We start from the raw sequence: 27,996 nt of genomic DNA, 5'->3' as shown, positions 1-27,996 counted from the left end.
ACACCAAGACAGGAACGCTGTGATGACCAGTTTTCTTTTTATTTCTTCATAATTCTCCTTTTTATTTTTTATGTCTTAGTGTGTTATTCACGTTACATAAGAATGTGCACACAAATAACTCAACCCGAAAATCACTACACAGAGATTTTGGATAAACATGCAATGAAAGGGATAAATACTGGTATTTAACACAGATGAATTAGCTGCAGTTTGATAAATTGCATATGTATAAACATACTGTCCGTACACATACAAATGTGCATCAATACGGGCTGTATAGTTTATTACTCTGAAGCACCCGATTTTGACGTGAAAGATGTTGTTAGGAAGGACACGGCCAAGCGTGAATGAAACCAGACCATCTCTTTCAGACACGGCGACAATAACTGAGCTGCAGAATGCAGACCGGATCACACACTAACAACACATGTTCAATGACATGAAAACTACAAACATGAGGCACATGAGCAACATCAAACTCTTTTGGGGAAAAAAAAAACTGCACTTGACATTGCTGATTGGCTTTCTGTTTAAGTGTTTCGGGAGGCACGCTTCCAAGAAAAACAGAAGTAACTATGCTTAAAAAACTAAAAATACATTCCATTCATTCTTTTTTGCATGTGTAGATGGGGAGTTGACTTGTTTGGCATGACTGAATTGAATGCTGACAGTCCATACATCAAGCTCAGGACAACTGCTTGTCAAATTAATCAGATTTCTTCTGAACGTCTAATTAACCCGAGCTGAGGTTCAAACATCCGAAACCACCGTGCTGTGCCACCCCTACTTCCAGGCATCTTCTCATACCTTCACACTCACTCTCCCACTCTTTCTGACACTTTTAACCATAGATGGAGCATTCTTATCATATGTAACACTTCACTGAAATATTCATTTAATTTACCTTTTGTGTGTTCAAGAATGTTAATAAAGGACAGTTCTCAAAAGCACAGAATTATGATACGATTTCAAAATGACCTTCAACACAAAGTTGAGCAAATAAATACCTACCCAACACCTTCTGTTATGATACCATAATTAGACCACTATTTGTTGCTCGAAGGTTGTATTTTCGCACTTCGGTGCACAACGACATTGTACTTTCAGCCTTCAATCACAGCGTAACGATGAAGACATCCTAAAGAGTTGTATGCAGTTTAGTTTCGCTTTTCCTAATTATGTCAGATCTCTTTCTGCATAGAAATTGAAGAAGGCTAAAAACGAGTCCACACATGTATTTCATATAATTCTCTATTTTTTTGGATCTGCCCTTTATGTATCTGCAATACCTGCTTCCAGAAAGGACTTCAGTGCCTTGACCGTAAAATAACTTTGATAACCAGGGTTTGGCAACTCTCTATGATCAGTTTAGTAACAAAGAGCACTGAGCTTTGACTGAACAAGACCAATACAAGTCAACCTCAAACAATGATGACCACAAAGAGCAGGAGAAAGAAACTCAGTATGGAAACGGACATTCAGGAGCTTCACCGATAACCACAGGGTACCCTCCCTGCTCGCTTTGCTGTGCTGAAGACGGGTTATTTTCAGCAAGGAATCACACAAATAACCAGGTGCACAAACAGGAAGAGCACAGGGTCACACGAAGTCAACGAGCATCTTCATACTGCTTGTTAGCTGTGAATCTTATGTGTAACACGGACAGGTTTTGAGAAAGTAAGACAAGGAGGATGGTATCAGTAGGCGAGCAGGAGCAAAACTCTATAAAAACTCTGGTCTTGAGAGTCTAGTCAGAAGAGCTCAAGATGAGCACATTCAATAAAATACACTTTGAATAAAACACATTCACTCCTAAAAATGCGAATTTCTTGTTATAACAGTGTTGGGTATTATATACAAAACGTAAAAGCTGTGAATTTCTTTAACTGGAAATGTTTTACTGGATAACTGAATAAGACATATGATGGCAGATGAGCAAAAGAATTGACTGGTTAACACAAAGAAAAGTCTGATTGGGCAAGGCAAAGGCGTGACCTGATTGGCCAACGGAAAGGCGCAATCTGGCTGGTCAAGGCAAGGGCGCGATCTGATTGGCCAAGGCAAAGGAGCGATTCAATTTGTTAAGGCAAATATTTATAAGGCATCCATAAGGTGTTTTGGTCGACAGCTGTACAGGAGTGATGAGACCAAGAATGCAATCCTTTTCTTGCATATTTTCTTCTGTATGAAGCAGTCAACCGGCATCATCATCTTGAATTGAGGCGAGGGGCCGTCTTGAAGTTAGAAAAAGAGAAGAGGATTAAGAAATGAGAAAAACACTGATGACCGACAGTTATTCTTCTGTGTCTAAGTGTTATGTTTTAGTTTCTTTTTACATTTCTTAAAAATGCATTTTACTGTCCTACTTCCCAACGGCCCGAATAACTCACCACAGACAGGTGTCCGTTCTTGGCCTTCGTGATCAGCAGCTCCGGACCGACCGTGAAGTCGATGAGCGCTTCCTTGCCCCGGCCCACCGTGAACTTAATACTAAGAGAGGCAAGACCACATGAGAACTGTCTTTTACACAGCAAAATGTTTAAACCACTGTAGTAAAACTATTACATAGTATTCATTGCAAGTTGCTTCGGACATTTTTAGCGTCTGCTAAGTGAATAAATGTAAATGTAAAATGTTTTTACAAATCAATACAGGCAGAGTGGGGAACTGACCCAGTCTCCAAACCCCCATAGCAGCAGGTGGGTGATGAATATTTACCAGCCAGTCATTTTTGCTGAATAGCACTTTTTTTCGTAACTTTTAGAATATGGAACAATCCAAGAGAAAAACAATGTATAAACATGTTACAAAATGTGTATAAAATAAATTTATTCAAGACATGATAAAAAGCCTCCATTTTCAGTGTGAGACCAACACAAAAACATCACCTTGATTAGTTGGTAAATAAAACTTAAAAGTGAAAAATGTCCTTGGTGCATTTTAATATTTCCAGGGCGGCAGCACAGATTTGTGTTACTCAGCAGTTCATTTTCATTAGAAAATTAAGGATCACCATCTCGGATTATGAAACAGACTTAATTCTGGGAGTCCAATGGTGTTCTGTGGGTTTCCGTTAAACGGCACTTACGATTTCTAAGACGACAGGTAAACAAGGCAGTCAGTTAACCGGTACAAAATACTTTCCTTCTGCTAGTTTACTAGTGCTTCACCAATCGACCTGACAGTGGAAAAATTTCACCGCATTTGATCAGTACCTGGTGTAAATTTTCCACCCTGAACACAGAATGATGAATGACATTTGCAAACAGCCACTTGTGGACCCCCCACCCTTGCGCAACCCATTCACCCGTCCAGCATCCTCACCTGTCTTGGCTGACGTTGACACAGCTGACTTTGTCCGCACTGATGGCCAACTTCGTCAGGGCCTCGATTAAATGGTCAGTCTGCAGAACCACGTCACCCTGGACACAAGAGATGGAATGTGGATCCATGCACTAGGGTACGTGTGCATGTGTACGTACCTGCGTGTGAGCGTGTGAGAGTGTGTGTGTACACGGTATAACACAGATGACGAAAGCTGGTGAAAGATAGTCTGATCTAACCTTCACAGTCTATATGAAAATTAATGTTCATCTAATATCTAATTTATCCAGTGTGTTACATAACGCTGATGAACTCCTCCTCTTACCTTCTGCTTCTTGTCCTCGAATGGTAAGTGCAGCACGAACACACCATCGCTGAGAGAGCTGACAGAGATGCCTGAGGAGGAAGGACAGGTGCATGAGCCCTAGATTACCACCAGGGGGAGTGCTGGTTAACTGCACAGATTGCTAATTACTAGACTTATCAAGTTCCTGCGGTATTTCCGTCATGCCTTTAGGTACTTAAGCAGAATATATTCAAAAAAAAAAAAAAAAACCTTTCGACATATGGAAATGCAATAAAATTTAAATACTGTGTAGCTAAAAACATTTATTTATAGAACTATTCAAAGTAAAAATAAAAAGCTTGCTGTAATATTGCACTGAAATAATATGGCAATCCAGTTTAAACCCATCTGAAAGTAGTTTTAAAATATCTGATGAAGGCGTTATTTAAGGAAACAAAAAATTTAAACATAAATCATAGTAGTTTATCACCATGGTAACAGTGAGCTTTTCTTTTCTGCATTGTCCTCCCCTCCCTGCATCCAACTTCTTTTTGCCCTTCCACCTTCACCCCGCCTTATTTTGACTCCGCCCCTGACTCCACCCCAACTCCGCCCCTTACCCCTGAGCGCCGAGTAGTCGATGCGCTGCTTGAGCTTGCCCTGCTCCACAATGACGGCAAAGGTGGACATGAGCAGGAGCTGCCGTGATCGGGGACGGTACCCCTTCCTGTCATACTTGGTAACAGCCACAGCATACTGGCAAAGAGTTGGGGGAGGGTCAGTTCATGAGGGAGTGGGGCATAAAGTAAGACTGCAGTCTTAGTAAAACACCTTCAGAAACCATGGAGACTCAAGGAAATCAGTACTGACCTTGACCTTGTCGTTGGCCAGTGCCTGTAGCACCTTGGGGTTGATCTCTTCAGTGCCTGTACGGAAGTAACGCAACCGTAGTGGGACAACAGAGGAGGCAGAGCCAACAAGGAAATGGACCAATGAGAACGCAGAGCCAATGAAAATTCAGGGCCGCTCAGGAAAAAGACCAAAAAGGACACAGAGCCAGCAAGGAAATAAACCAATGAGAATACAAGCCAATCAGGAAATGGACCAATGAAAAGATAGAGCTACTCAGGAAATGGGCCAATAAGAACACAGTGCTTATTATGAAATGGAGCAATGACAACATGGAGCAGTCGGGAAACTGACCAATGAGAACACAGGCATTCAGGAAATGAACCAATGGAAATACAGAGCCATCCAGAAACAGACCAATGGCATGGAAGAGTCAAAATTAGGTCTGAGATAGTCTATCCATCCAATCTGGCTGCATTTTTACGTTGTGTGTTTTGTGCGCGACGACGTGTGGTGCTGCTCAGCCTGTGTGTGTCGACTTGCTGCTGTTGGATGTTGCGCAGCTTACTGAGTCTGGTTCCTACAAAGAGCTTTGGGACGCTCTGGGGGTAGCTGTCTTTGTCCCTGAAGATCTCACTTGCTGTCACCTTCTGCTCCATCTGGGGCCGTGGAAAAATGGAGGGAAGCAGAGGAAAAAAGGGAAACAGAGGAAAAATGACACGTGGAATGCATGACTAGATGACGCCTTGTGTTTATGACATAGGAGAAGGTCAGGAAAAGATCATTTTAAGCATTTCTCCTCTCAATGACTAAATGTCCAGGTGCCCTGGACCTTGCAGACCATGGCGTTTCGCCGCACCTGGTTCTTCCATTCAGGCTGGGTCTTCCTGCAGTAGATCCGCACCATGTTCTGCATGCACATTTTGCGCAGATGTTCCGAGGCCTGCGGAGAAGACCACAGTCAACAAAGACCAGTCAGGGCAGAGCTGGGCACGTGTAGCTCACACATATACCACCGTGGGAATGACAGAAGAAAAGGTCTTGACTAGGGATTGGGAGCCAGGGTTTGGGACTAGAGTCCGAAGACAGGTGATAGGAAGCTCAGTGAACCAATGGGGGGAGGCAGGATGTAGAGGGTGGGGTTTGAAGGTTCACGGTACCTCGATGAGAGCTGGGGGCGGCTTTGGCCAGCTCTTGTCCAGGACGTTCTTGGGCAGGTTCCTGCGCAGGTTCATGAGAAAGGAGTAGCGCACATAGTCCAGGAAATATTCATTTTCGGGGCAGCGAGGGTGATTGCGGTAGATGAAACCTTTGATGAAACTGCAAAAAAAAAAAAAAAAAAAAAAAAAAAAAAGGCAAGTGAGATGAAGTTCCAGCACGTCATGACCACCTCGCAGTGTTTCCCAGCATGCCCCTGTGACCACGTACCTGCGGATCGTGTCAGCGGCCTGCTTTCTGATCCGGGCTCTTCGGCGGTCCAACACACCCCTCCACCATGACTGGATAGCGATAGCTGTGAGAGACACACGCAGCGATAACACGTAACACCTACTTGTAACAATAAACAAATAGAGAGAAGATGTGGGAGCAGATCTTGTCCATGCAGATTGTCCTACCAGCGAGTCTCAGCCTTTGGTATTTGGATCTCTCTCTGTAGCCCCTCCAGTTGGACTGCAGGATGGTGGCTGATGGACCAACAGCACAAAAGAGTGTGAGTGAAGCTCATGCTGAAACATCTTGATCCTTCTCTCTTTCTCTATCTTCATCTCAGTCATCATCAGCATCCCTATTACCACCACCACCATCCCCACCCTCTCACCTATGCTGTGCTTCTTCACTTCCAGGGCGTCTTCGGTGGCAAACAGGGTCTTCGGGAAACGGATGAATATTTTTGACCTGCAGACAGAGGAGGTCACGCAATGAGAAGACTGAGAACCCAATCCGAAAGCCTGAGCATGGCTCCGAGCCCAGAAGGCCCAGCAGGTCTGGAGTCTGTAAAGTGATACAAGACATTCATGGCTCCCGATTCCAAACATGATAACATGATATATGGGGATAGAGTGTTATTTAATAGAACAGACTTACTTTTCAAAGAATACAGTGGAAAACAGTATCTAATGAAAGGAACCGAAGTGGAGAACAAAGGAACTCCTTAGGTCTTGAGTTCCATCTCAATCCTTGATGTTCATCTGACCCCTGAGCTTGGCGTTCTGGCTGCAGACATTTCGTTATGAATCTGGGTAACGCTGCCCACATTCTTGAATACCCATCAGTGAGGTACGCCCACACCGATATTTAAGTGCATGTGTCCTGGGTGCTCTTAGTGCCCACCTCCACGTCTCGGTATGTTCTTGAAACAAAAGTTAGTGGAGGCCCTTCAGCCTGTGTGTGAAATTCCCCAAGTTACACACACACACACATCATCTGAAACCGCTTGTCCCATGCGGGGTAACGGGGAGCCGGAGCCGAACCCAGCAACACAGGGCGCAAGGCTGGAGGGAGAGGGGACACACCCAGGACGGGATGCCAGTCCATCGCAAGGCACCCCAAACAGGACTCGAACCCCAGACCCACCGGAGAGCAGGACCCGGTCAAACCCACTGCACCACCGCGCCCCCCTGCTCCTCAAGTTAAAGATGAGCTCTATATTCCAAAATTTACGATGTGCAGTTGTACAGCCACGTATGTACAAATGGAAAGAATACAAGTGAACAATGTACTGTAATAGAACACTAAATAGGTAAATAAGAGTAAATTTTTATAAAGAAAAATAATAAAAAAGTGAGTACACCCCAGAAATCCCCATTTTCAGTTGACATTTTAGCCTAACAAAAGGTGTGTTTGATCAAACCCAAGCTGTCTCACGCCTTTATCATGTCTCTCATGCCCACCCTTGCACCCTGGCATCTTGTCTTGGACCATCAATGGTCGCACTCTGTGTGACTGCAGCCCACCTGCCCAGTTTGAACTCATCAGGCTTGTAGCCCAGGTGTTTGACCAGGGTGGACACTCCGTCAGCCAGCCGCCCGTCCCAGTTGGGCCACGTCTCCGGACACAGGGGCTTGTACCTGGGAGAGGGTCGGCAACACAAGGATACAAACTCGGAGTTTCCATGACGACAGGAGGGTGGTTGCCTTGCTGGACCAACCCACCACCGTTGCCAAGCAACAAGGAGTTACGTTGTAGTTTCTACGCGCTTTCAAGGGACCCTCGAGAAGCGTCAGGGGCTTTTCGGGTTGATTGGGCGTTTCTGAGCCAGCAGCACCATCCCACCTCTGAAGGAAGACCTCGTAGCGGCGGCGATAGGCGAAGCCGGCACGTCGCACCCGCAGGTTCTCCATGAGGCCCAGGTACTTGACCTGGTGGCGGATGAGCATTTCGTCGAAGCGTCCTGAGAGCGAGACAGGAGCTTCCGTCGTACCACGGTACATACTTTGTGCAGTGCACACAGACCTCTCGAAATAAATTGTTTATTCTGGACCCTTCGTGTAGGAAATAAATGTTTTACAAAAAAAAAAACACAGTTTTACGATAACAGGGTGTGGCACCTTATTTATATCGTCTGTAACGGCAACGATGCGCAACTATCAGGTATGCCGACACACTCTATCCATGTTCCTCTGAACAATCAGACACACGGACACACACAGACCCGCAGCGCGACGGTACCTGGCTGCTTGGCATCGTTGGGCTTGATGCAGCGGATGTACGACGGCTCCTTGGACATGAGGATCTCCATGAGTTTGGCCAGGCTGTTCTTGAACTGAGTGGCCGTCTGGACACGCGGGAGACACACGGGAGAACGAGAGAGACGCGTTCGGACACAGCGGAGCTGGAACGGGCGCAGCAAGTGTGCGGGGGCAACCAAGCGCAAGGAACAAAAGCCTGAAGCTCCATCCAGCAACTTGCTTAGGCTCCCCAGCGACAGCCAATGGGATCAAAGTGTGGTGGGAGAGGTGGGCGGGGCCCAGCGGTGGATGGGAGGGAGCTGGGAGGACGCACAGGATGCAACGCAGTGCGGGGGTAGGGGGCGCAGCGGCTGTTGACCCTGGTCCAGCCGGGTCGGTCGGATCGGTACCTACCGTCTCCGGGCGCTTCTTGTCTGTGAGCTCGTCCCTGTCGAAGCACTGCGTCACGATGTTGTTCTCCGACTGGCACATGACCTGCGTCCAGAAGGAGGCCAACGATCAAAACACACACACACACACACACACACACACACACACACACACACACACACACACAGAGTGAAATATCGAGAGTGCTGCTCTCACCTCCTTCAGGTTTCTGAAAAGAAGGTCATTGTTCTTGTCCAGAAATCCTGCAGGAAGGAGAGAAGAGCTTAGTCACCGGTGTCCACTGTCCCATCTTCTGGCACGTTCCGCACCAGTACAGGCGGAGGAGGACATGAGGCAGCGCCGCCCTCCGGCCTCTCACCATTGACACTGTAGTTGACCTCTCCGGCGTAGTGAAGCAGTCTGAACTCATCCCTGCCCAGCACCTTCCGGACCTTTCCGTCCGCCAGCTTGTGTCTGTGACGAAAGGGCAAAGTAGAAATTAACGGGGTGCTGAATTATCAGGAAAAGGAAAACAGACCTGATCTTCGACTTACAAACACAGCTGGGACCTGGAGTCTGTTTGTAACTCATTTTGTTCGTAACTCTAAAGTCACTTTTAGCCTGTTGCTCAAAGTGAATAAAAGCCCAATACTGTAGTACTGCTGTCTGTCGATTAAACCTCTGGCTGTGTTCTGTATAAATCTCTGATACACAAGCTAAAATAAATTGTGTAAGTCTTTTTCATTTTTTAAATTTGACCTGCATTAAAGTTAAAATAATTTTAAATGAAAATTAAAAACACCGTCTCCAAAAACTTCTATTCAGTGTGTATTACTGACCAATTCGTCCCGTAAGCGTGTGCAGTGTTCCTCATACCAGAGAGAAGTTGTAAACACTGTGGAAGTGAGCTCAATGAAGGCGGTCTCACACCGCCGCCGTTTTGGGGCTCTTTACTGCCATCTATTGGCTCGGAGGGTAAACACCGGTCACGTTCGTTCCTCTAGGGACAGAAATTTTCGAAAACAGCTAAAGGGTACGTGACAGAAGTCAGTACAATAGCTCAACCTTTGTATTTTCAAAAATTCACGACTCGGCCGCTCGTAACACGAGGAGCCGTTTCATAAGGAAGTGCTAGAATTACGTTTGACGTGCAGGTAAACCCCACTCGGCAAACTGTTGGGAACAAAGGTTGCGTCGGTCGAGTTCGAGGAGCTCAAGGCTCCACGTTACGGTGGAGGGAGACGGTCGGCTTCGGGAGGACGACGGTCAGCCGAGCAGACGGACACGGACGACTCACGTCACGAAATGGGGGTGACCCCCAACCGTGTCCTCCAGCTTCTCCAGGAAGGTGATGTCGCTGGCATCCCCGGGTCTCAGGCACTCCTCGTCCTGGGGGGGACGGAGGGGGGGGAACGGAGAGCAAGACGACCGGTGAGGACGTCGAGACGGAACTCGCCCAGCACCGCGCCCGCACCGAGACGGCGTGTCTCCGACGGCCTCCTCCACCTACCAGGATGGAGATGATGCCTCTGAACTTCTCCTCCACCAGGTCACAGATGATCTTGTTGTTGAAGAACGGCACGGGCTCCCACTGCGAAAGGGAGGGCCCAGGTGACCGTTAGAAATTCCGTGGCGCGGTCGACTCTCCGATCATTCCGAGAATGTGACCGTTCGACGCCCACGTGGCCCTGAGCTCGCGGACAAACGCTCCTCTCTCCGGCCCCCCGCTTGGCATTCGCAGGGATCCCTGCCCTCCTGCACCGCGGTGCGGTCGCAGCCCTGTTTCACAAAGCGCCCTTTCACCGACAGGACGCCGCGAAAGAATGTTTCTCCCACGACGCCCCCCCCCCCCCGGCACGACCGCGCGGTTCTAAGGGTCACCGGAGGACCGCGCATCCTAATAGCCGCGCCGTTGCGGCAGCGAGTCCCGACGCGTCGGCCGAATCGCATCACCGCGAGGCGGCAGGTAACGCCACTGCCGAGGAAATGAACTTGGCGGGAGGCCGTGGGATTCAAACCCGCAACGTTCCCAAACGAAGGTTGCGGCTTCGAATCATTCAGGCCTCTGCCAAGTGAATCTTTAACAGCGTGCTTAACGTTGTTAACACCTGTGGTTTTGCACTAAATATTCACTTGGGGTGAAAGAGTTTGCCGCTTCCAGCTGCCTGTGGTCTCCGGCGCGAAGGCTCCCTCACCGCAATGCCCTCGGACTCGTACTCCTCCTGCTCCGACTTGAGCGTCAGCTCGATGAACAGCTGCTGTAGCTTTTCATTGCAGTAGTTGATGCAGAACTGCTCAAAGCTGCAGACACACACACACACACACATTTCCAGTTCAAGTGGCACCATTAGCAGAAACTATAAACCAAGATACAATAACCAAAACGGTCTGTTTCTGTTTGAATATAAACTACTAGAGCACGTAAATATGGCGGATAAACGATTTGAGTCTTATTTTCAGGTTTATGAAGTTCAGCTTTAATTGTCTTATTTTACATAATACTTCAAATGGTAAGTAAATAAATAAATAAATGCTGATAAATCTCAGAAATATACAAATAAACTAATGTTATTTATCATATTTATGATTTCTATATAAATATCAATATTATAAATACTTAAAATGGCAAAGATAGATAGATAGAGCTCACAAATCATGCAACACCACAGTACAGCCACCAGATGGCGCAATAGGCCAGCAGTAGTAACATACGGTTGAGCCGTCATCCCACCGCTGGTCATGTTACATCGAACCATAGTAAAAACCAGCATCATTGCTATATTAAAATTTTGTTAGGGCTACAGCGCGTCTGCGGAAAACAGCGGGGGCACAGCGATGGGGCTGGGATGGTGGGAGCTGTGGGGGAGGGGGTGCAGGCGGGGCCCTGCGTACCTGTTGTGCTGGAAGACCTCGAAGCCATAGATGTCCAGAAGTCCGATGACGGAGGCGCTCCGGCTGGTGGGGTACACCTCGTCCTGGGGACGGAATAACCGCACAATGGCGTCACGGGGGCACCGTGGTGTCAGATAGCGCCCCCAACGGGGGACACGTAGAGTACAAAACGACCTATCGGACCACACCGAGGGACGGGCCACGTAGGACGGGCCACGTAGGACCCCCCCTGCCCAGAGTGAGTGCTCTTTTCCCGCGTACCTTATAGGCCAGAGACGCATTGATCTTATTGACGAGCCAGGTGAAGGTGCGTCCGTACACGGCCTTGGACAGGGCGTCCCGCGCAGACGCCGCCTGCTCCAGGTTCAGGGGGCTCATGAGCTGTAGGCGCACGCGCACACGCACACACACACACACACACACACACACAGATGAGACAAAGCAGTGCAGCTATGACTGTGTTCTCCCAAGCTGCACTGATGATCTGATTGGCCAGTTTGGCAATACATGATAACGATATCATAATATCGGTCATATGATAACATTATCTTCTGTTGATGTAATGCACTTTTGTGTTGTTTTCTAAGATGTATGTCGCTTTGGAGAAAAGCATCTGCTGAATGAAAAAAAAATGCACATGTAAATATGATGATATCAGCCTTTTCTAGCACTTTCCCTGCTAACAGACAGTGTGGTGCAGAAACCCTGGATGTCTAAAGCAGATAGAGCGCCCCCTACCTCCTCCCCCTTGGCAGTGATCTTCTTGTGGGTGAGGGCCTCTTTCAACAGAGTTCCATCCACAGCCAGCAGCTGGAATGTACAAAGATACGGGTGAGAGATTGTGGGCGGGGCTAGACGTGGCTCGAGCAGGGTGGGGGCGGGGCCAGAAACGGCAGGAGGCGGGGCTCACCCGCGCCAGATACTTTATCTGCGTTTCCGTGGTGACTGCTGCGCTGCCGCTGTCCTCCTCCTCAAAGTGCACGTTGCCCAGGTGAAGAACACTAGCGATGATGTTCAGGAGCTCCTGCAGGGAGACCAACGTTCAACGTTCGACCACGGGAAGACAGAAAGTCGGAGCCCCTCCCCCTTCCTGCTCCCCACCCCACAGCCCGCATGGAGCACACAGGAAATGGCAGCGATTAGCAGCTGCAACTGCTCCCCACCCTCCACAGAGGGATGCTTAGTATGCGGCAGAGGAACAGGATGGAGCCTGCACAGGTTCGAGAGTGTCTGAACATGCAAACACATACACTGCCACGCCGCTCAGCCGCTTACGTAATAACACCAAAACGGGAATATTTTACCGCGGCTCACCCTCAGTATTAATGCATTTATTTATCTGTCTGACACTTGTCTCCAGAGTTACTTCCAAAGTTACTTACACTGATTTATCCATTTATAGAGCATGGTAAATTTTACTGTATCAGTTCAGGCTCAGTATCATGATGACAAGTACTGTAGCAAGGGGTGGGATTCAAACCAAGAACCTTTTGATTGCTGGCTCTAACCACTATGCCCCCTGCTGCAACAGAACCCTTGTACTACTGTGTTAACACTTTCGTATCACCAGGATAACCACAGCCCACTCCAGATGAGTGACAGCTAAGCTCCGCCCTCACCTCCACCTCCTCCTCGCAGAAGCCGATGATGGACAGGGCTTTCCTCACAACCTTCCACTCGTTGCGGTCGTTGATGGAGCTCACCTTCGGACAGTTGCCCTGGGGGTCGGGCGGAAGGACAGCGTGAAGCCCTCAGTCCGGAAACACACCAAACGCTAACGATCACAAAAACACTTAAAGAAACTGGGGGGAGGGAAAAAAAAAAAAAAAAAAAAAAAAAAATACACTGGCTCCCCATTCTGGCACCGGTGAAATTTTTTGCACAATGACAACAACTTTGTTTTATTTTATTTTTAACTGCATTTCCTTTGCTCATCCGTTTTCTAAATTTCTGATTTTTCAGATTTTTTTTTTTTGACCTGTCGTTACTCTCCCAGCCAACAGATGGCAGTAAAGAGCACCGAACGGAACAGAAGTGTGCAGCTGCCTTAATTCAACTCAGTTCCACGTTGTTCGCAGCTCCTGTGCGGTGTTCACGGGTGTCGTCGATCAGCATCAAGATGCAGAACGTCGCAGGTTCGCGGGACGAAACGCTCGGAATTTAACGGGAGCCTTGGGAAATGACAGCTTTTAATTTTTTAGACATTTTAAATTAATGTGGATCGAAGGTGCTGCTGAAAGAGCGTTACAGGGTCCTTATTATTTAACGCTGCTACGTCCGAGACTTTTACGGAACCAAACCAGAGATGAAGTCAAGGGACGCAAGTATTACTAACCTTTTACCGATGGTGACTTGGAGGTAAAAGGAACTTTGGAGGTATGAACAAAACAAGTTATGGCTCGACTTCCGGTCCCAGCTGTGTTTGTAAACCGAGAAGCCAGCGTACACCGGGGAACATCATAAGACACACACGGAACAGGTACCGAGTCTCCACGCAATAAAACCAAATAAACGGAAGGACGGGGGAGGCAGGCGGAGTGCGTGGGGGTGTGTCGATAAAACACCACAGAAGTGGGTGATTGACAGCTCTTTCCAACATCCAGGCACTGTACCATAGTAAGGCCACAGAGTGAAGTCGCTTTAGAGGCACCTCAGCGGCACCCAGACGTGTCACGGCAGAGAGATTCCAGCTTTAGGAACGAAAGAGAGGTACAGACGGGGTCCCGTCTCTCAACGGCTCAGTCTGCGTGGAGAGAGGGACAGAAAGAGGGGTTGGAGAAAAGGGGAGGATTGGAGAATGAGGAGGAGGAGTTTGAGTGACCCATGGGAACTCAGTAGAGTTACAGAAGGGCGGGGCTATACGGAATGGGGAGGAGCCAAAGAGGGAAAAAAAAAAAAAAAAAGCAGAGAGAGGGATAGATAAACGGATCCAAGAGACCCGACGGCTGGATTTCTTATACTCACCTCAACCAGGTACAGGTAACCTAGACTGACCTCGGTCACTCACCTTAACCAGGTACTGGTACAGCTGCGGGTTCCTCTCCAGACCCAGCCTCCGTAGCAGGTCCTCCTCTCCGCCCTCGATGAGCTGGTAGAAGATGTGGAAGTTGCGCTCTCCGTGGTTCTGGTGGACCACTCGGGACTTCTCCAGCAGGTAGTTCAGGATGTGGCCTCCGACCGGGGCTCCCTGCACAGGAGGCGGGCAGAGGAACGGAGGGGGCCGTCACGATGTTACACGCTCGGACACACCCCGGCACGCTCCACGAATGGGCAGACGCACCCGGAGTTCCCGTAACTGCTGGTGCTCTTCAGCCGACCCCCCCCCCCCCCCCCTCCGCAACGTAGGTCGAGAAAAGCTCGTCTTACCCTGAAGTCAAACTGGACGTCCATGTACTTCCCAAACCGACTCGAGTTGTCGTTGCGTAGGGTCTTGGCATTCCCGAACGCCTGGCAGGTGCAAAGGACACTGGGAGTTCAGAGTTTGCGAGGACTCAGGGAAGTGACTCGGCAATTAAAAGGGGCAGCTGGACAACGAAGAGATGCGAGGGTGAGAGTGACGACTCCCGGTTACCTCCAGGACGGGATTCGACTGCAGCAGGCGGTCCTTCACGGTCTGCACCTGCTCGCTGGCGGGACACGTCACCGCGTAGTACTGCAGGACCTTCTTGGACGCCTCCGTCTTACCGGCGCCGCTCTCGCCCGAGATCAGGATGCACTGATCGCGCCGCTCCGTCCGCATGGACCGGTACGCGTTGTCCGACACGGCGTAGCTGAGAGAAAGGGGCGGAGTTTCAGCGTCGTACAACGGAGCCTGGGTCATACCAAAAATGAGCAGGCGGCAGGTGGCATCCTGGTTAGAGACGCCACCTTGCTCTCAGAGGATCCAGGTTCCAATCTCTCCTGCTCTCGTATCCCTGATCGAGGTACCTACAATGAACTTATACGGTAAAAATTACCCAACTGTATAAATGGGTAAATGACGGCAGTTTACCACTTTAAGCGGCACTGGAGAAAACCGTTGGCCAATTATGAATTACGCGTGTCAATTTTCTCTGACGATCACGATTTTTAATTCGCCGCCCTCAATGGAGGCAGTTTGCAGGGCGACCACCAGGGGGGGCGACGAGCCACGTCCGTATATTTAAAGCATTTAACCTGCTCGCATGGGCATCTCCAGGGGTGTGTTGAAGTCGCGTGTGAATGTTAGGAGCAGGTGATGTCATTTCCCATTTCGGTGCAGGACGATACAGTTGTTCGCTACAATATCATTAGTTGCAATATTCCACGTTTCAATATTTTGGGAAATTCTTAGTTATTTTATCGTTCTTGTTACTTTTGGCACAACAGTTGTTCCTTTGTGGCGGGAACTGCTGGAGGATTTTCCAGCTCAGGTCTCAGGACCATTGTTCTCAAAGAGCTTCAGAGAGCGATCGGTGTTCAGACCGATGAACCGTGGTACAAAAGGGTCGGTGCACAGCCATCAGCGGTATCGCCGCCTCGGTCAGCGACCCCACATCCCCTACGGCGGTCAAACGGGAAGCGTGTGTTTAGCTTTGGTGAGCTCATCAAGGACCGTTCCACAGAAAGGGCGCCCTCATCGTTCCACTGTAGGACGATGAGCGCGTATCCTCAACGACACCTCACGGTGGGACGGCGAGAGAGAGGGGGTTCTGAGGTTGTACTGAAAGACAAGGAGACCCCGATGATGTCGGCGTTCCCACGACCAAGTGGTTGAGGGTTCAAACGTTCCATTCTGTTTTTTCAGGCAGTCTGCATGGCTCGCCCGGTTGAGGTCACACCCTCAGCGTCATGGTTTCATCTGGCACCGCAGCACCCCCTGGACCCGCTCATCCGACGGACAGGAAACATCCCGTTGGAGTCCAGAACCGAGTGGGAACATCTAAGCTCCTCTGGAACCGTTTTCTCATTGCGGAATGTCCGTCCTTCCGTTGTTATGCTGACGGATTCCGACGTCGCCTAGCAACCGGCAACGGGACACGCCCCCCCCCGGCATCACTCACATGTGAGGTGAGATCTCAAAGAAGCTCACTCCTCGGTAGCGGTCCATGTGCTGCCGGCTGTAGATCTCCAGCTCCTTGTACGGGTTCATGGACACCAGGACGGAGCCGATGTACGTCTGCGGGAGGAAGGGGAGGAGGAGTCAGCGTCGCGCGCACACACGCGATTAGAAACGCGTGGCCCCAGAACTCACGTAGATGAGGTTCTCCTTGAACCTCCTGCGCAGGTTCTCGACGAACGCCGCCTCGCTCGTGTAGTTCTCCAGCAGGACGAAGTCCTGCACGCCGACCCTGTCGCGGGCCGTCAGAGCGCTCTCCATGACGCGCACGCCCTCGCTGCCCAGCACCTGTCCGTGGCGGCGGTCAGAGACCAGAACGATGCACGACACACGTGGTCGGACGGACAGACAGACAGAAAGAAAGAAAGAAAAGAGTAAAACGGGAAATCAAAACAGGAATCGACTGGTGACCGAAAGGTTTGTTGCTAAGCAACGTAATAGCAACGATAATAGAAGCCGAGAAAATCAACGGGAAGGAAAACGGATGTGTGTGCGCACGTGCGCGGTTGGTGCAAACCATAGCTATAAGCAGAAGAGTACCAGCGTTGTGTCCCTCCCCCGAAGAACCTACGATGAAGCAGTCGGATGTCAAAATGTGTGTGTGTGTGTGTGTGTGTGTGAACGCAGTGCGTGAAACAGTGAACAGAAGGACTGTGTGACACACGCTCGTTTTTACGCAACGGTTCGTTAGTTCCCAGACATGACCGAAATAAAACCCAGGAGTTTCTGGAGAAACGAACAACACGCAGACGCACGCTCGATCACAAAAGCCGCCATTGTGCCGTGGGATCAGTACGTTTACCCCGGTAAATGCTGAAGCGAACGGATCGCGCAGCTGCGCATCGCTGCTCGGATCCAAACCATCAGGATTTCCTCTCATTAAGCTGGAGCCTCTGAGCTTGAAAACAACAACAACAACAACACACAGTAACCAGGAGGAGCTCTGTGTGTGTGTGTGTGTGTGTGTGTCTCTCTCACAAGGGCAGCACTGTGACAGAGCACACAAGGTCATCATCTTAATATAATCATGATCTTAACAGGAAACGAAACAGAGAAGCAAGCTGACTGACAACACTTTACCATTCCATGCCTCGCCGGACCATCTCATCATCATCTCCCCACCTCGTGGCCCATACACTTCACACGGGCAGTAAACATATCAGAACCAAAACTTTAAGAACGGCAACGTTCCAACAAAACGGTGTATGAGGTGCCTACAAATCTGGTGTGTGCGAGATAAAAACCAACATATCTCCTTAGGATGTTGGGGTCAAATCGTTTCTAGTGTCAACACCGGGGACTGTTTCCTGAACCTTCCTGACCTTCAGGTACGCGCATAGCATCTCCACCCGTGTGTGCGCGGGTGTGTGCGTTTGGCGGGGGCGGGAGGTGCTCCTGCTGTAGCTCATTTACCGTTATTAATATTTACTTTCGAGGACGACTCGGATCGCTGAAGATTATAACTGCAATTAATTTCTATGCACGGCTACGTTGCCCGGAAGGACAGTCAAATGCGGAGATTTCTAGAAACAACGTGGCGAACCCAGCGCGGTAGTGTGCGTGGTGTGGTAACCTGCAGCTGGCAGCTACAGCTGTGTACTGTAAATAACCAAACACAAAGCCCCCCCACCCCCGCCCGGGGGGCACCTGACAGACCACACCCCCTTTCCCATTGACAATTACTAACTTTTTAACGGCACGTCTTCAGCCAGATCTCTCCCATCCCGCATCTCTGGATAAAGCAGACTTACAAATAAGACCGTCAAGGACCAACCACGTGCAGATGAACGCAGCGCTCTGTGCAATAACTTCGATTATTTCATTCATTTCAATTTACCTGTTCAAAAAATCCAACTCCTCTCACGGCACCACCGGAACACAGCCGAAACCATCCTAGTCCGGTGCGGTACAGCGCGGTCGCACCCTGACTCAAACCCGAGGCGTACGGCAATGAGAATGGGTTTCTGAGAACAGGGGCCCCTCCCCGGGGCCACGCTAGGTGTTTGTTAACCTCGTTAAGAGGAGCCTTATCTCTGCGCGCCTTAATGGGGACTGGACATCCTGAGAACAACAGTGGCGTCGGGCCAGAGCCGGTAGCCGTAGAGAAACCTCCAACCGCAGAGGAACCCCCTTGTTTACCGCACTTCCGTGGCTGGAGCCTGTGGCACTCTTCATTCCTCCTAACCTGAAGTTCAAACACATGCACGGAAACGGGCACGGCCTCTGCAACAGCCCCATTGGGTAAGCAAGGTATGAACCATGTGGTGAATTCAGGAGGACCAATTTGCTCCCTTCGAAAAGTGGTCATGGAACTCGACCGGAGTCCTTCCTAACCGCACTTCCCAGAGAGGCCTCTACAGGGCGACCATCATCCCGCTGTGGTCGGAACTGCAGGGATTTCCTGAGGAGTCGCCCCTGCGGTGAAACCCCCATCTGCAGGAGAAGGTCAGGTGGACAAGAGGATCACGAGGTCACTCTGAGGACAGTACCGTGGTGGGCTGGGAACATGGGATCTGGCAACAATCAACAGTGAATCCCACCCTCCACCCCGGGGCCCAGCCCTTAGACCACACCCACTGCATAACATGTGGTCCTGCCCCTGGCTCCACCCAGGACCCACTGGCTCTGCCCCCAGACACCACCCAATTTACACAGCAGAATGGCTCCCAGTCACAGCGCAGCCACTGGTTCCGTACCAAATCGGTGCCGAGCCAACAAAACGGAGCTGCTCCCTTATAAGGCATCCTTAGCTGGCCCTCTTGCTGCTCACCCCACACATACACACACACTCCTGCTTTGTTTTGCATGTCAAAAGAAAGGATTTTGATCCTCAGTGGAACATGGTAAAACACTGTGCGGTATGGTACGCTAGAGTCAAATATGGGTTGGAGAGTATAACACGGTCAATTACATTACAGTCCAGTGCTGTCCAACAGCACTACCCCCACAAAACACGACGGAGACAGGCGAGATGCTACGCTGTTTACACCATTACACTGTTCTTCCCCATTTACTGGGGCCCACGGTTGCACAGGCCTGTCACTGAGAGGAGACCCGCCCTTCGCTTGCCGAGTGCGCTTTCCGCCACAGTCCACCCCCTGTGGTGCCGGTTAAAGAAAAGACAGAAGCGAGACACACGCGGAAAATGTAAAATGCTGGAAAAAGTCCCAGAATGCAGCAGGGTACTCAAAGTCACACATACAGGCTCCCTATCAGAGCAGGTCAGGTAGACAGTGAGAGAGAGTGGGGAGCGGGAGGGGGAGGGGTCACAGTGTGGGCGTGGGGGGGGCACCTGTAAAAGCAACGGACGCTCTTCAAACCACTGGCAACGTGCTTCAGAGAGACGGTCAAAAAGGATGGTGTGTTTCGATACCAAACAAGACACCGTGGCACGAACACACACACACACACAAGTGCTTGGCTGGTGTCAATTCTAGCAACAGAGTTTAAGTCCATGTCCTACAGCATGGTCTCAGCTGTACACAGGGGGTAAAAAAGAAGCTTCACACAGACACACACACACAGACACACACACACACCAGCCTCCACAGGTGAACACAACGAAGTTGGCGGCGTTCGGCGAGACACTCTTACCATCACGCGGTACCTCATTGTCGTGCCGCTCGGCCGCTGGACGAGCGCGTTCTCTGCACCGCGGCTCCAGGCGCACGCTCGCACACACACACACTTCACTGGGTTGGGCTCCAAGAACCCTGCTCAGTTCCAACTGCCATCCCCAAACCCTGTTTCCCTCCTTCTGCCTTCCCTCTCTACAGAAAGGGCACGCACACACACACACACACACACTCCTCTCTGTGTTCCCTCCCCCCCCCCAGACAAACCCCACCGACATTCAAGGCTTTAAACAAGATGAGCTGGAAAGCATCGCAGGTCAGACGCACGGAGAGCCCCGCCCTTCTCATGTCACACACAGGTTCGAGCAGTTCGTACAGGGGGAGCGTGACTAAGTTTTTGTCGTCGCCACAGGAGAGAAGGCAAGGCACGGGGGGGGGGGGGGGGGGGGGGGGGGCGCTGGAGGAACACCGTGACCCGCGACCCCCACAGCCCACAGTGACACACACCCAGAACATTCCTTCCCCTTGCTCGCCCTCGTCCCCGTGCCTCCGCGGGTGGGGGCTGTGTGAAGCACATGGAGCGAACAGGCAGCAGTTCAATGTAAACACGCTGCCCCCACCACCCCCCACCGTTGCCGGCTCCACATTCTTGAAAGATGCTTCATGGGCAAAGCAACAGAAGACACAACATCCCCATCAGCCCTCCTGGCCCCAGCATCACTCAGGGACTGCTGGTTCCAGGTTCGAACCACCGTAACGGTGCGCGTAAAACCGTTTGAAGATGACTTCAAAGACGACTCGTGACCGTGTGTGTAACTGCTACATTTAGATAACTCTTCTCTCCGAGGTGGCTCACACTCACTTACCATTTACCCAGTAGGGTCATTTTTACTCTATCGATTCAGAGTAAGTTAGTAGCCTGACCTGAAACATCACATCACATACACGCATCTCCAAAACATGAAATACTTCTTCTAAAACACAATGTAAAACATTTCAACAATTCAGACTAAGTTACTCGGTCAAGGGCACTACAGCAAAAGGTGGGATTCAAACCCACACCCATATCCTTTGACCGCTCTGCCACCTGCTGGAAGTAGGACTTCCGATGACGCAATACATGGAGAAGAAGGTGGCGCGACACCACCGAGGGGGCGGGATTTCCTTTGACGGACATCTCTTCAGCCCCGCCTCCCTCCCCTATAACGATAACGTCACTTATCCGTATGGACAGGTGCTGCTCTCAGTGGTCCAGGTAGGAGCGGAGCGCCCCCAACGGGAGCAGGCAGGCAGCACCGGCACCGGCAACGTGTGTTTATGTTCTGCACGTTAGACCTGCTTGTTTAACGTCTATCCTGAGTACGAACCAATGAAAAGCAGAGTGTGACGGCATCTGGTCCCACCTTCCCCCCAGCGCCAGCCTCCGTGAGGCCCCCAGCCAGCAGGAATCTGGGTAATGTGTTCCAGACAGCGTAACTCCACTGGCAAGACAGCGAGGGAGCACTCGGGCCAGGACCCCGACAGCGCCCCACGCTGGAGGCTCTGGGGAAAATCACGGGGTTTAGCCTAAAGGCCACGTGAGGGGAACGGGGATGTGGTAATTCGGGCCGCCGCTCCGCACTCCCGCGATCCACTCTCCTTCCACGCGTCGCCATCCCTCTCCATCTGTTTTCTCTCTTTCCCTCGCCCCCGTCCGCCGCCCCTCCCCCGCTCTCCGGCGCATGACTCCCATTAGCAGGGGGCAACAGGAAATCCAATTAGCGGACTTCGCGGCTGCAGGCTGAAGGTGAGCCGACCGCACGGACCGTCGAAGCCTCTTACAGGAACGCAGCTGGTCGGACAGACCGCCTCCTTCCGTCTCACGGCAAACGCGGTACAAACGCCCGATCCGCAGAGTTGTAAGAGCCAGACGACGGTCGCAGCACCGGAGTCGAAGAGCTGCTGAAAAAACCTGGACCAAAGAGACATCTAAAATAATTTTAAAAAATAAAGAAATAAATAAATAATAATAATAAAGCATGGGTGGTCCTAGATAAACAAAGCTCCGGTCAAAGGTCTCAGCTGCTTGCCCAGGTCTCCACACCCCTATATTGCCCAATCACCCAGTTGCATTCAAGGCAGTGAGCTCAGATCTTCACGCTGCAGGCCTGCTGGCCGTGTGTGTGTGTGTGTGTGTGTGTGTGTGTGTGTGTGTGTGTGAGAGAGAGAGAAAGAGAGAGACCGCTGCAGACTGAAAGATTTAAAAAAAAAAAAAAATGTGTCATAAGCCTAGGGTGGAGATGTTGGAAATTCAGTGAAAGGTCTGACAAGGATATCAGGAGAATCAAGCAGCTGGATGATAAGGCACACGCGCACACACACACACACACACACACACACACACACACGGCGGATTTCAACACGTCGTCCAGCTTCCTGCATCGCAGCCAGTGGCCTCCACTATAATTCCAGAAGCCTTGGTCTCCACGGCGATGGAAGTGATGGTGTCTTTCCTTTCTTGGCTCCTCCCACTTTTCCACAACCCCTCCCTCTCAGCACTATTAATATCCAGAGGCCCTTAAAAGGCAATGGCAGCTGCTCTGATCCCCTCCCATGGCCTGAGCTGGGAGGCAGCTGGCGAGCCTGACTTCACACGCTTAACGTACTTAAACGCTTCCTGGATGGTTCCCGGGCGGAATCCTGGGCCCTTGGGCGAGCGGCTCTGGCTTGAATTACCCACGGTGCCCCACATGTCCCTCACAAGCACTGGTATTAATAACTGAGCTGATAACCCTTCTGTTTCCTCTGCTCGTCCCTCCACCTCTTCCCTGGCGGCTGTTTGGACGTTGCATCATTAACATGCAAATTATGCACCAATCAGCTGAGACAGAAATACGTATAACGCGCAAAACGTCCCCCTGGCCACCTGAAGCAGTATCCCTTGGAGATGCAGGGTTTCTGTAACTGCCACACTGCTACCAGGTGCTAGAAGACCCGTAGCTGCCTTTTCCCAGAAGTCCTTTAACCGCCACGTTGGTCCAACCCTGAGCTGAACACCAAGACACTTCCTCACTGTTGCTCTAAATTAAATGCTTCGACCCTCATTTTCAGACGAAGCAGGTCTTCAAGCAACAGCTTATATTTTTTGTCTTATTCCTCCCCCATGTCACACGGAGCCTCTCGAGGCACCCAGATGGTGGTGCGCTTGTGGCCAGAGGGCAGCGTATGGGAGGCGGAGACGGGGTCCGACAGTGAGAGTCACACTAATGGGCGCCTAATGCGGGTGTTTAAATAGTCACAATGAGTAAAAAGACCTGGGGGGGGGGAGTGCTGTGTAATTAAGAGCAGGAGCATGGGGAACAGAGCCGAGCCATGAAATATTCAAAGGGCATGTCAGACAGGAACACGAGCAATGGCGAGAGCACCGTGTGTGTGTGTGTGTGTGTGTGTGTTACATACACTGGGGCTGAAAATTCCACAGTGTGACCCATTTATACAGCTGGACGCTGAAGAAGGCCAGTGTAGGATGTAGCAGTTAGAGCTGCTGACGTCCCCTCAAAGTTTCTGGGTTCCAGTCAATATGGACTATGTATAAATGCAAATATGGGAACTTGGGGTGGAGCTTCCTACTTCAGGGTACAAGAGGAGGTCCTTGTGAAGGCGGGGCCCTCTCATAAGGGCACCGCTCACCTCGGTCACGTCCCCATTCAGCACGTGGCGCAGCACTGCACCGAGTCATGGGTGTGACTTGTGACCGAATGAATGAGTGGGTGTGCGCGAACACACACACACACACACACACACACACACACACACACACACACACACACACACAGGGAAACCCCACAGTGAGTCAGGACCAAGTGCTGGAACAAATGCTGGAGTTTGGAGAGGGAAAAAGATAGAAAAAGGCCAGCTGAACACTAGGGTGTGTGTGTGTGTGTCTCTCTCAAGAGTGCAGTACTAAGTGTGTATCATCTGTGTGTATCCATGAAGTCACTCCAAACACACAGGGCTCGTCTGTTCAGAAGTGTTACCCAGGAGCATTTGATTACCCTAAAAACATAGCAGTGTAACAACTGGTCTGTTACCAGAGGGTTATGGGATCGAATCTCAAGAGGAGCACAGCTGCCAGACCTTTGAGCCAGGTGGTTAACCTGAGCTGTCCCTGCAAGCGCTCAAGTGTCAGCCGAGCCAAGCAGGACCAGGACGGGTGTGTGTGTGTGTGTCTAGAAGTTTCAGGCTCAGGGCAGTTTGTGTGCAAACAGAGAACCGTTTGTGTTTATGTTTATACATGACAAGGAGAATCAGTGAACAACTGGGGGTTGAGATGGGCCTGCACACACACACACACACACACACACACACACACACACACACACACCATGCAGTTCATACCCCATGCATCTCAAACTCCAGGTGGTTCACACACCATGCAGTGACCCCAGCATGCAGCTCACACTGATGTCTTGACACACTGGAGTTTGACGGACCAAGTCCCCCCCACCCCACCCCACCCCACCCCAACCCAACCCCTCCCTTAACACACATCACACCGACACACCTACCTTCTTCATTGCCACGAGCAGGAGGGCTGAAACACAACCAACAGTGTTTTATTGTTCACACACCCGAATAACTGATCGATCTCGCACTTTTCTCCAAGGTGACTTACAGTATGACGCTTCCATGCCAAGCAACTCACACTGATTCACCCATCTTTACAGCAGGGTAATTTTTACTGCATCAGTTCAGGGGATGTCCCTTAATCAAGGGTACTACAGGAGGAGGCAGGATTCAAGCCCGGGCCCTTTGAGCGCAAGTGACATCTGTAACCGCTACGCCACCTGCGCTACACTGCCGTGCTGGAGGAGAACGTTGGGGACGCCACGAGTGGACAAACAGATGGACGTTGGATCAAATCCAACCGGAACTCTCACTGGAAGCACAATAGGTGAGACTGAGGTTGTCATACCGTGGACACGTCACGAGAAGACTGGATTCTCCCCAAAAGCTGGAGGGAAAAGACGACGATGAGCAGCAACAAGCCGGATGGACTCAATCGCAGCGACAATGGACACACGCAACCCTTTCAGCCCGAAGGACACCAGTGGAGGACAGAACGTTCTGGAAGGACTCTACACGGGCGGACATCTCACTAGCACTGAACAACACCACGAACCCCTATGAGGCAAAAGGACTTGCGACTCCGTTTCCTTCGCTCCACCCAGCGTTGTTTCTCGGTCTCTACTCTGGACCGAAGCGTCTCTTCGGAAGCAGTTGGACGTCGGCAGAGAAGAAGACAGGAAACAGAGGAGGAGAGAGAGAAAGCGAAAGGCTCTGCACAGGAAACAGGAGGGGCGACGGCACGGTTAACGAACGCGGTCGCTGGAGGACAGACCCTGTGGCCAAGGCAGCGACGTGGACTTTCTTCAACGTTCGGCGGAACATTCCAGAATGTCTTTCATTTGACTACGGCAGCAGATGTGAGGATCCGTCACCGGATCTACGCTGCCGCTCACAGCTCGAACCTGAGTCACCGCGGGGTTTCCCAGAAAGATCTCCCCCCCTGCGTCAGCACTGTGAGGCACTGCATCATGGGAAAGACCATGAGGAGGTGGACGCCACACACACACGTACGGTCAGCTTCTGTGACAATTACACTTGTCTGACACCTTCCACCACAATTATGTACGGTGTTAACCCGCTTACACTTATTTATCCATTTGTTTTTACTGTACCAATTCAGGCTAGGTACCTTGACCAAGGGTACTAAAGCAGGAGGTGGGATTCAAACCCATGACCTTCAGGTTGAAGGATAGCGGTTCAAACCGCGACACCGCCTACTACTCCCGATCACATACTGAAAGAAAGGATGCCTTCTCCGTGAGGCGGTAGGTGGGGTTGAGTGACCCAGGGCCCCAATTCAGGGTTCGAGCTCAGCTCCTGGCACCGCACACACTTACCTGTCACTCAGCGAAGGTCACAGGGCAGAGAGGCAACAACTGATAGTGCAGCTGGGTTCACAGCCCCTGCCCTCCACACTGCTGCGTACCCCCTGGACCCACTGCGAGCGCGTGTGTGTTTGCGTGTTCACTTCTTCTTTTCTTCCCCTTTCCAGCTGAGAGATTAATTTGCATAAAAGTGCTTCCGAAACAGCCGAGATAAAAAAAGGGAGATACAAACACGTTTGAAAAGAAAAAAAAAAACACCGCACGCAATTTTTACAACCAGATCAGCATTAACACTTACGCAGCGATATATTTCTGCCATGGACTGGCGCCTGTATCCTGGTGCCCACACTGACCGCTACGCCAACTGGTGAGCTCTCACGTCCACCTGGTGACTGCAGCCGGTCACCGCTACTCGTCCAGGTGAATCCGCAGGTGAGGCGTGTGCTCCTCGAACCCTTGGTCACCCCAAACCACCCATCCGATATACCTAAAGGAGCTCCTCTACCCCAGCAGCTCAAAAAAGTACCAGTTAGGTAACAGAAGCGGAGCGATGAGAGTGAGCGACCTCCAGGTGACCCCTAGGTGACCTCAGATGAACCCTTTCCCAGGTGAGCGGAAGCACTGCTGAACACATAGAGCACCTGACATTAAAACTGACCTGCGATTTAGAGCCACACATTTAATTTTTGTAATAATAATAATAATCATTGACATTTTATAAAATTAGCCTGAGGGACTTTGATGTGGCGAAACTAAATATTAAGTTCAATATTAACTCCAGGAATGATATCTGACTGAGAACAGTGTTAGTGACATTTAATAATGGGGCTTTATTAAGAGTCCAACAGTTACATCATTTAATACTCTAATGCTACCATGGTACATCACACACTGTGTGACAGTGTGATGGGGGGTAACTGTGTGTGTGTGTGAGAGAGAGAGAGACAGTGCACACAGTACAACATCCTGTGGAGAGGACGGTTCATACCGCGGTGCTGCACTTCCGAGGAGAGACGCGTGAAAGCCTGGACAAATCACAAGTGTTCACACAGCTCTTGGCAAACGGCGACTAGGGAACTAGTCCTGGTGGACTACAGTTAGTGACCTGGTTGTGGCAAACCAGTGTTAGTGAATTTGTTTACATTTACATTTATTTATTTAGCAGACTCTTTTCTCCAAAGCGACTTCCAATGAACTCTATGCAGTGTTACCAGCCCACACACCTTATTCACCGCGGTGACTTACACTGCTAGATACCCTAGTTACACTGGGTCACTCATCCATACATCAGTGGAACACACACACACACACACACTCTCTCTCTGTCACTCACGCACTACAGGTGAACCCGAACAACATGTCTTTGGAGTGTGTGAGGAAACCGGAGCACCCGGAGGAAACCCCAGCAGACGCGGGGAGAACATGCAAACTGCACACAGACTGAGCGGGGATCGAACTCAAATCCATCATGTCCATGGCATATTAGTAACCTTGAGGTCAAGTACTAGTAGGTAGAAATAGTGACCTTGTGTTAGTTAGTAACTTCAGCCAGTCCGAGTCTAGTGATCTCGAGTCACACAGCTGGTAACAGTGACCTCGTGGTAAGTAAAAAGAACTAGTGAACGGGAATTAAGTTTCGCGGGGACACTTCTTCGCTATTAATTATCATGGTTATAATAAGATGATTTGTTTGACATCCATCTGAAATAAAGTGAAAAAATGACGAACGGAAAAGAAGAGAGTACTACACGCCGGCTGCTCGCGATCACTCGGACACACCCGGCGTCTACACACACACACACACACACACACCGTTAGGCAGTGGGGTGCAGCGCACAACAATAATATAAACGGAGCGTTTACTATGGTTAATTGTGTCATTACAGAATAAGGGACTCACCTAAACAAGCGCTCGCGCCGACACGCACTGAAGCTCAACACACACAGCCGCAGGGCGCGCGGATGAGTGACGACGACGGCGATGATGATGATGGTGATCTTT

At 50.5% G+C, this 27,996-nt stretch overlaps 1 protein-coding gene across 3 annotated transcripts; it reads right to left on the bottom strand.

Annotated features, from left to right (window-relative positions):
* Positions 1-22: 22 nt before the first annotated feature.
* Positions 23-27,986, bottom strand: LOC108921668 (unconventional myosin-Ic-like). 3 transcript variants are annotated; one of them, XM_029249169.1, is made up of 33 exons: positions 27,895-27,986; positions 24,609-24,634; positions 16,622-16,774; positions 16,431-16,546; positions 14,981-15,179; positions 14,776-14,856; positions 14,417-14,596; positions 13,029-13,127; positions 12,320-12,433; positions 12,148-12,219; positions 11,671-11,790; positions 11,410-11,492; positions 10,713-10,818; positions 10,028-10,108; positions 9,815-9,906; positions 8,897-8,991; positions 8,734-8,780; positions 8,542-8,622; positions 8,129-8,234; positions 7,733-7,850; positions 7,414-7,527; positions 6,279-6,355; positions 6,076-6,144; positions 5,888-5,972; positions 5,620-5,779; positions 5,319-5,402; positions 5,028-5,118; positions 4,481-4,536; positions 4,231-4,366; positions 3,650-3,720; positions 3,325-3,422; positions 2,391-2,490; positions 23-2,234 (listed from the first exon to the last, which is right to left on the bottom strand). In XM_029249169.1, exons 2-33 carry the CDS (start codon positions 24,615-24,617, stop codon positions 2,208-2,210), a joined length of 3,120 nt encoding a protein of 1,039 aa, XP_029105002.1. In that variant the 5' UTR covers positions 24,618-24,634; positions 27,895-27,986; the 3' UTR covers positions 23-2,207. The 3 variants fall into 3 exon arrangements, with proteins under 3 accessions (XP_029105002.1, XP_029105004.1, XP_029105001.1); XM_029249171.1 differs by lacking the exon at positions 24,609-24,634; XM_029249168.1 differs by lacking the exons at positions 24,609-24,634; positions 27,895-27,986 and adding an exon at positions 20,081-20,329.
* Positions 27,987-27,996: the final 10 nt, after the last annotated feature.

The sequence above is a fragment of the Scleropages formosus genome, chromosome 25 (assembly GCF_900964775.1).
Source record: "Scleropages formosus chromosome 25, fSclFor1.1, whole genome shotgun sequence".
Taxonomy (NCBI): Eukaryota; Metazoa; Chordata; class Actinopteri; order Osteoglossiformes; family Osteoglossidae; genus Scleropages; species Scleropages formosus.
This window is presented reverse-complemented; position numbering and strand designations above follow the sequence as displayed.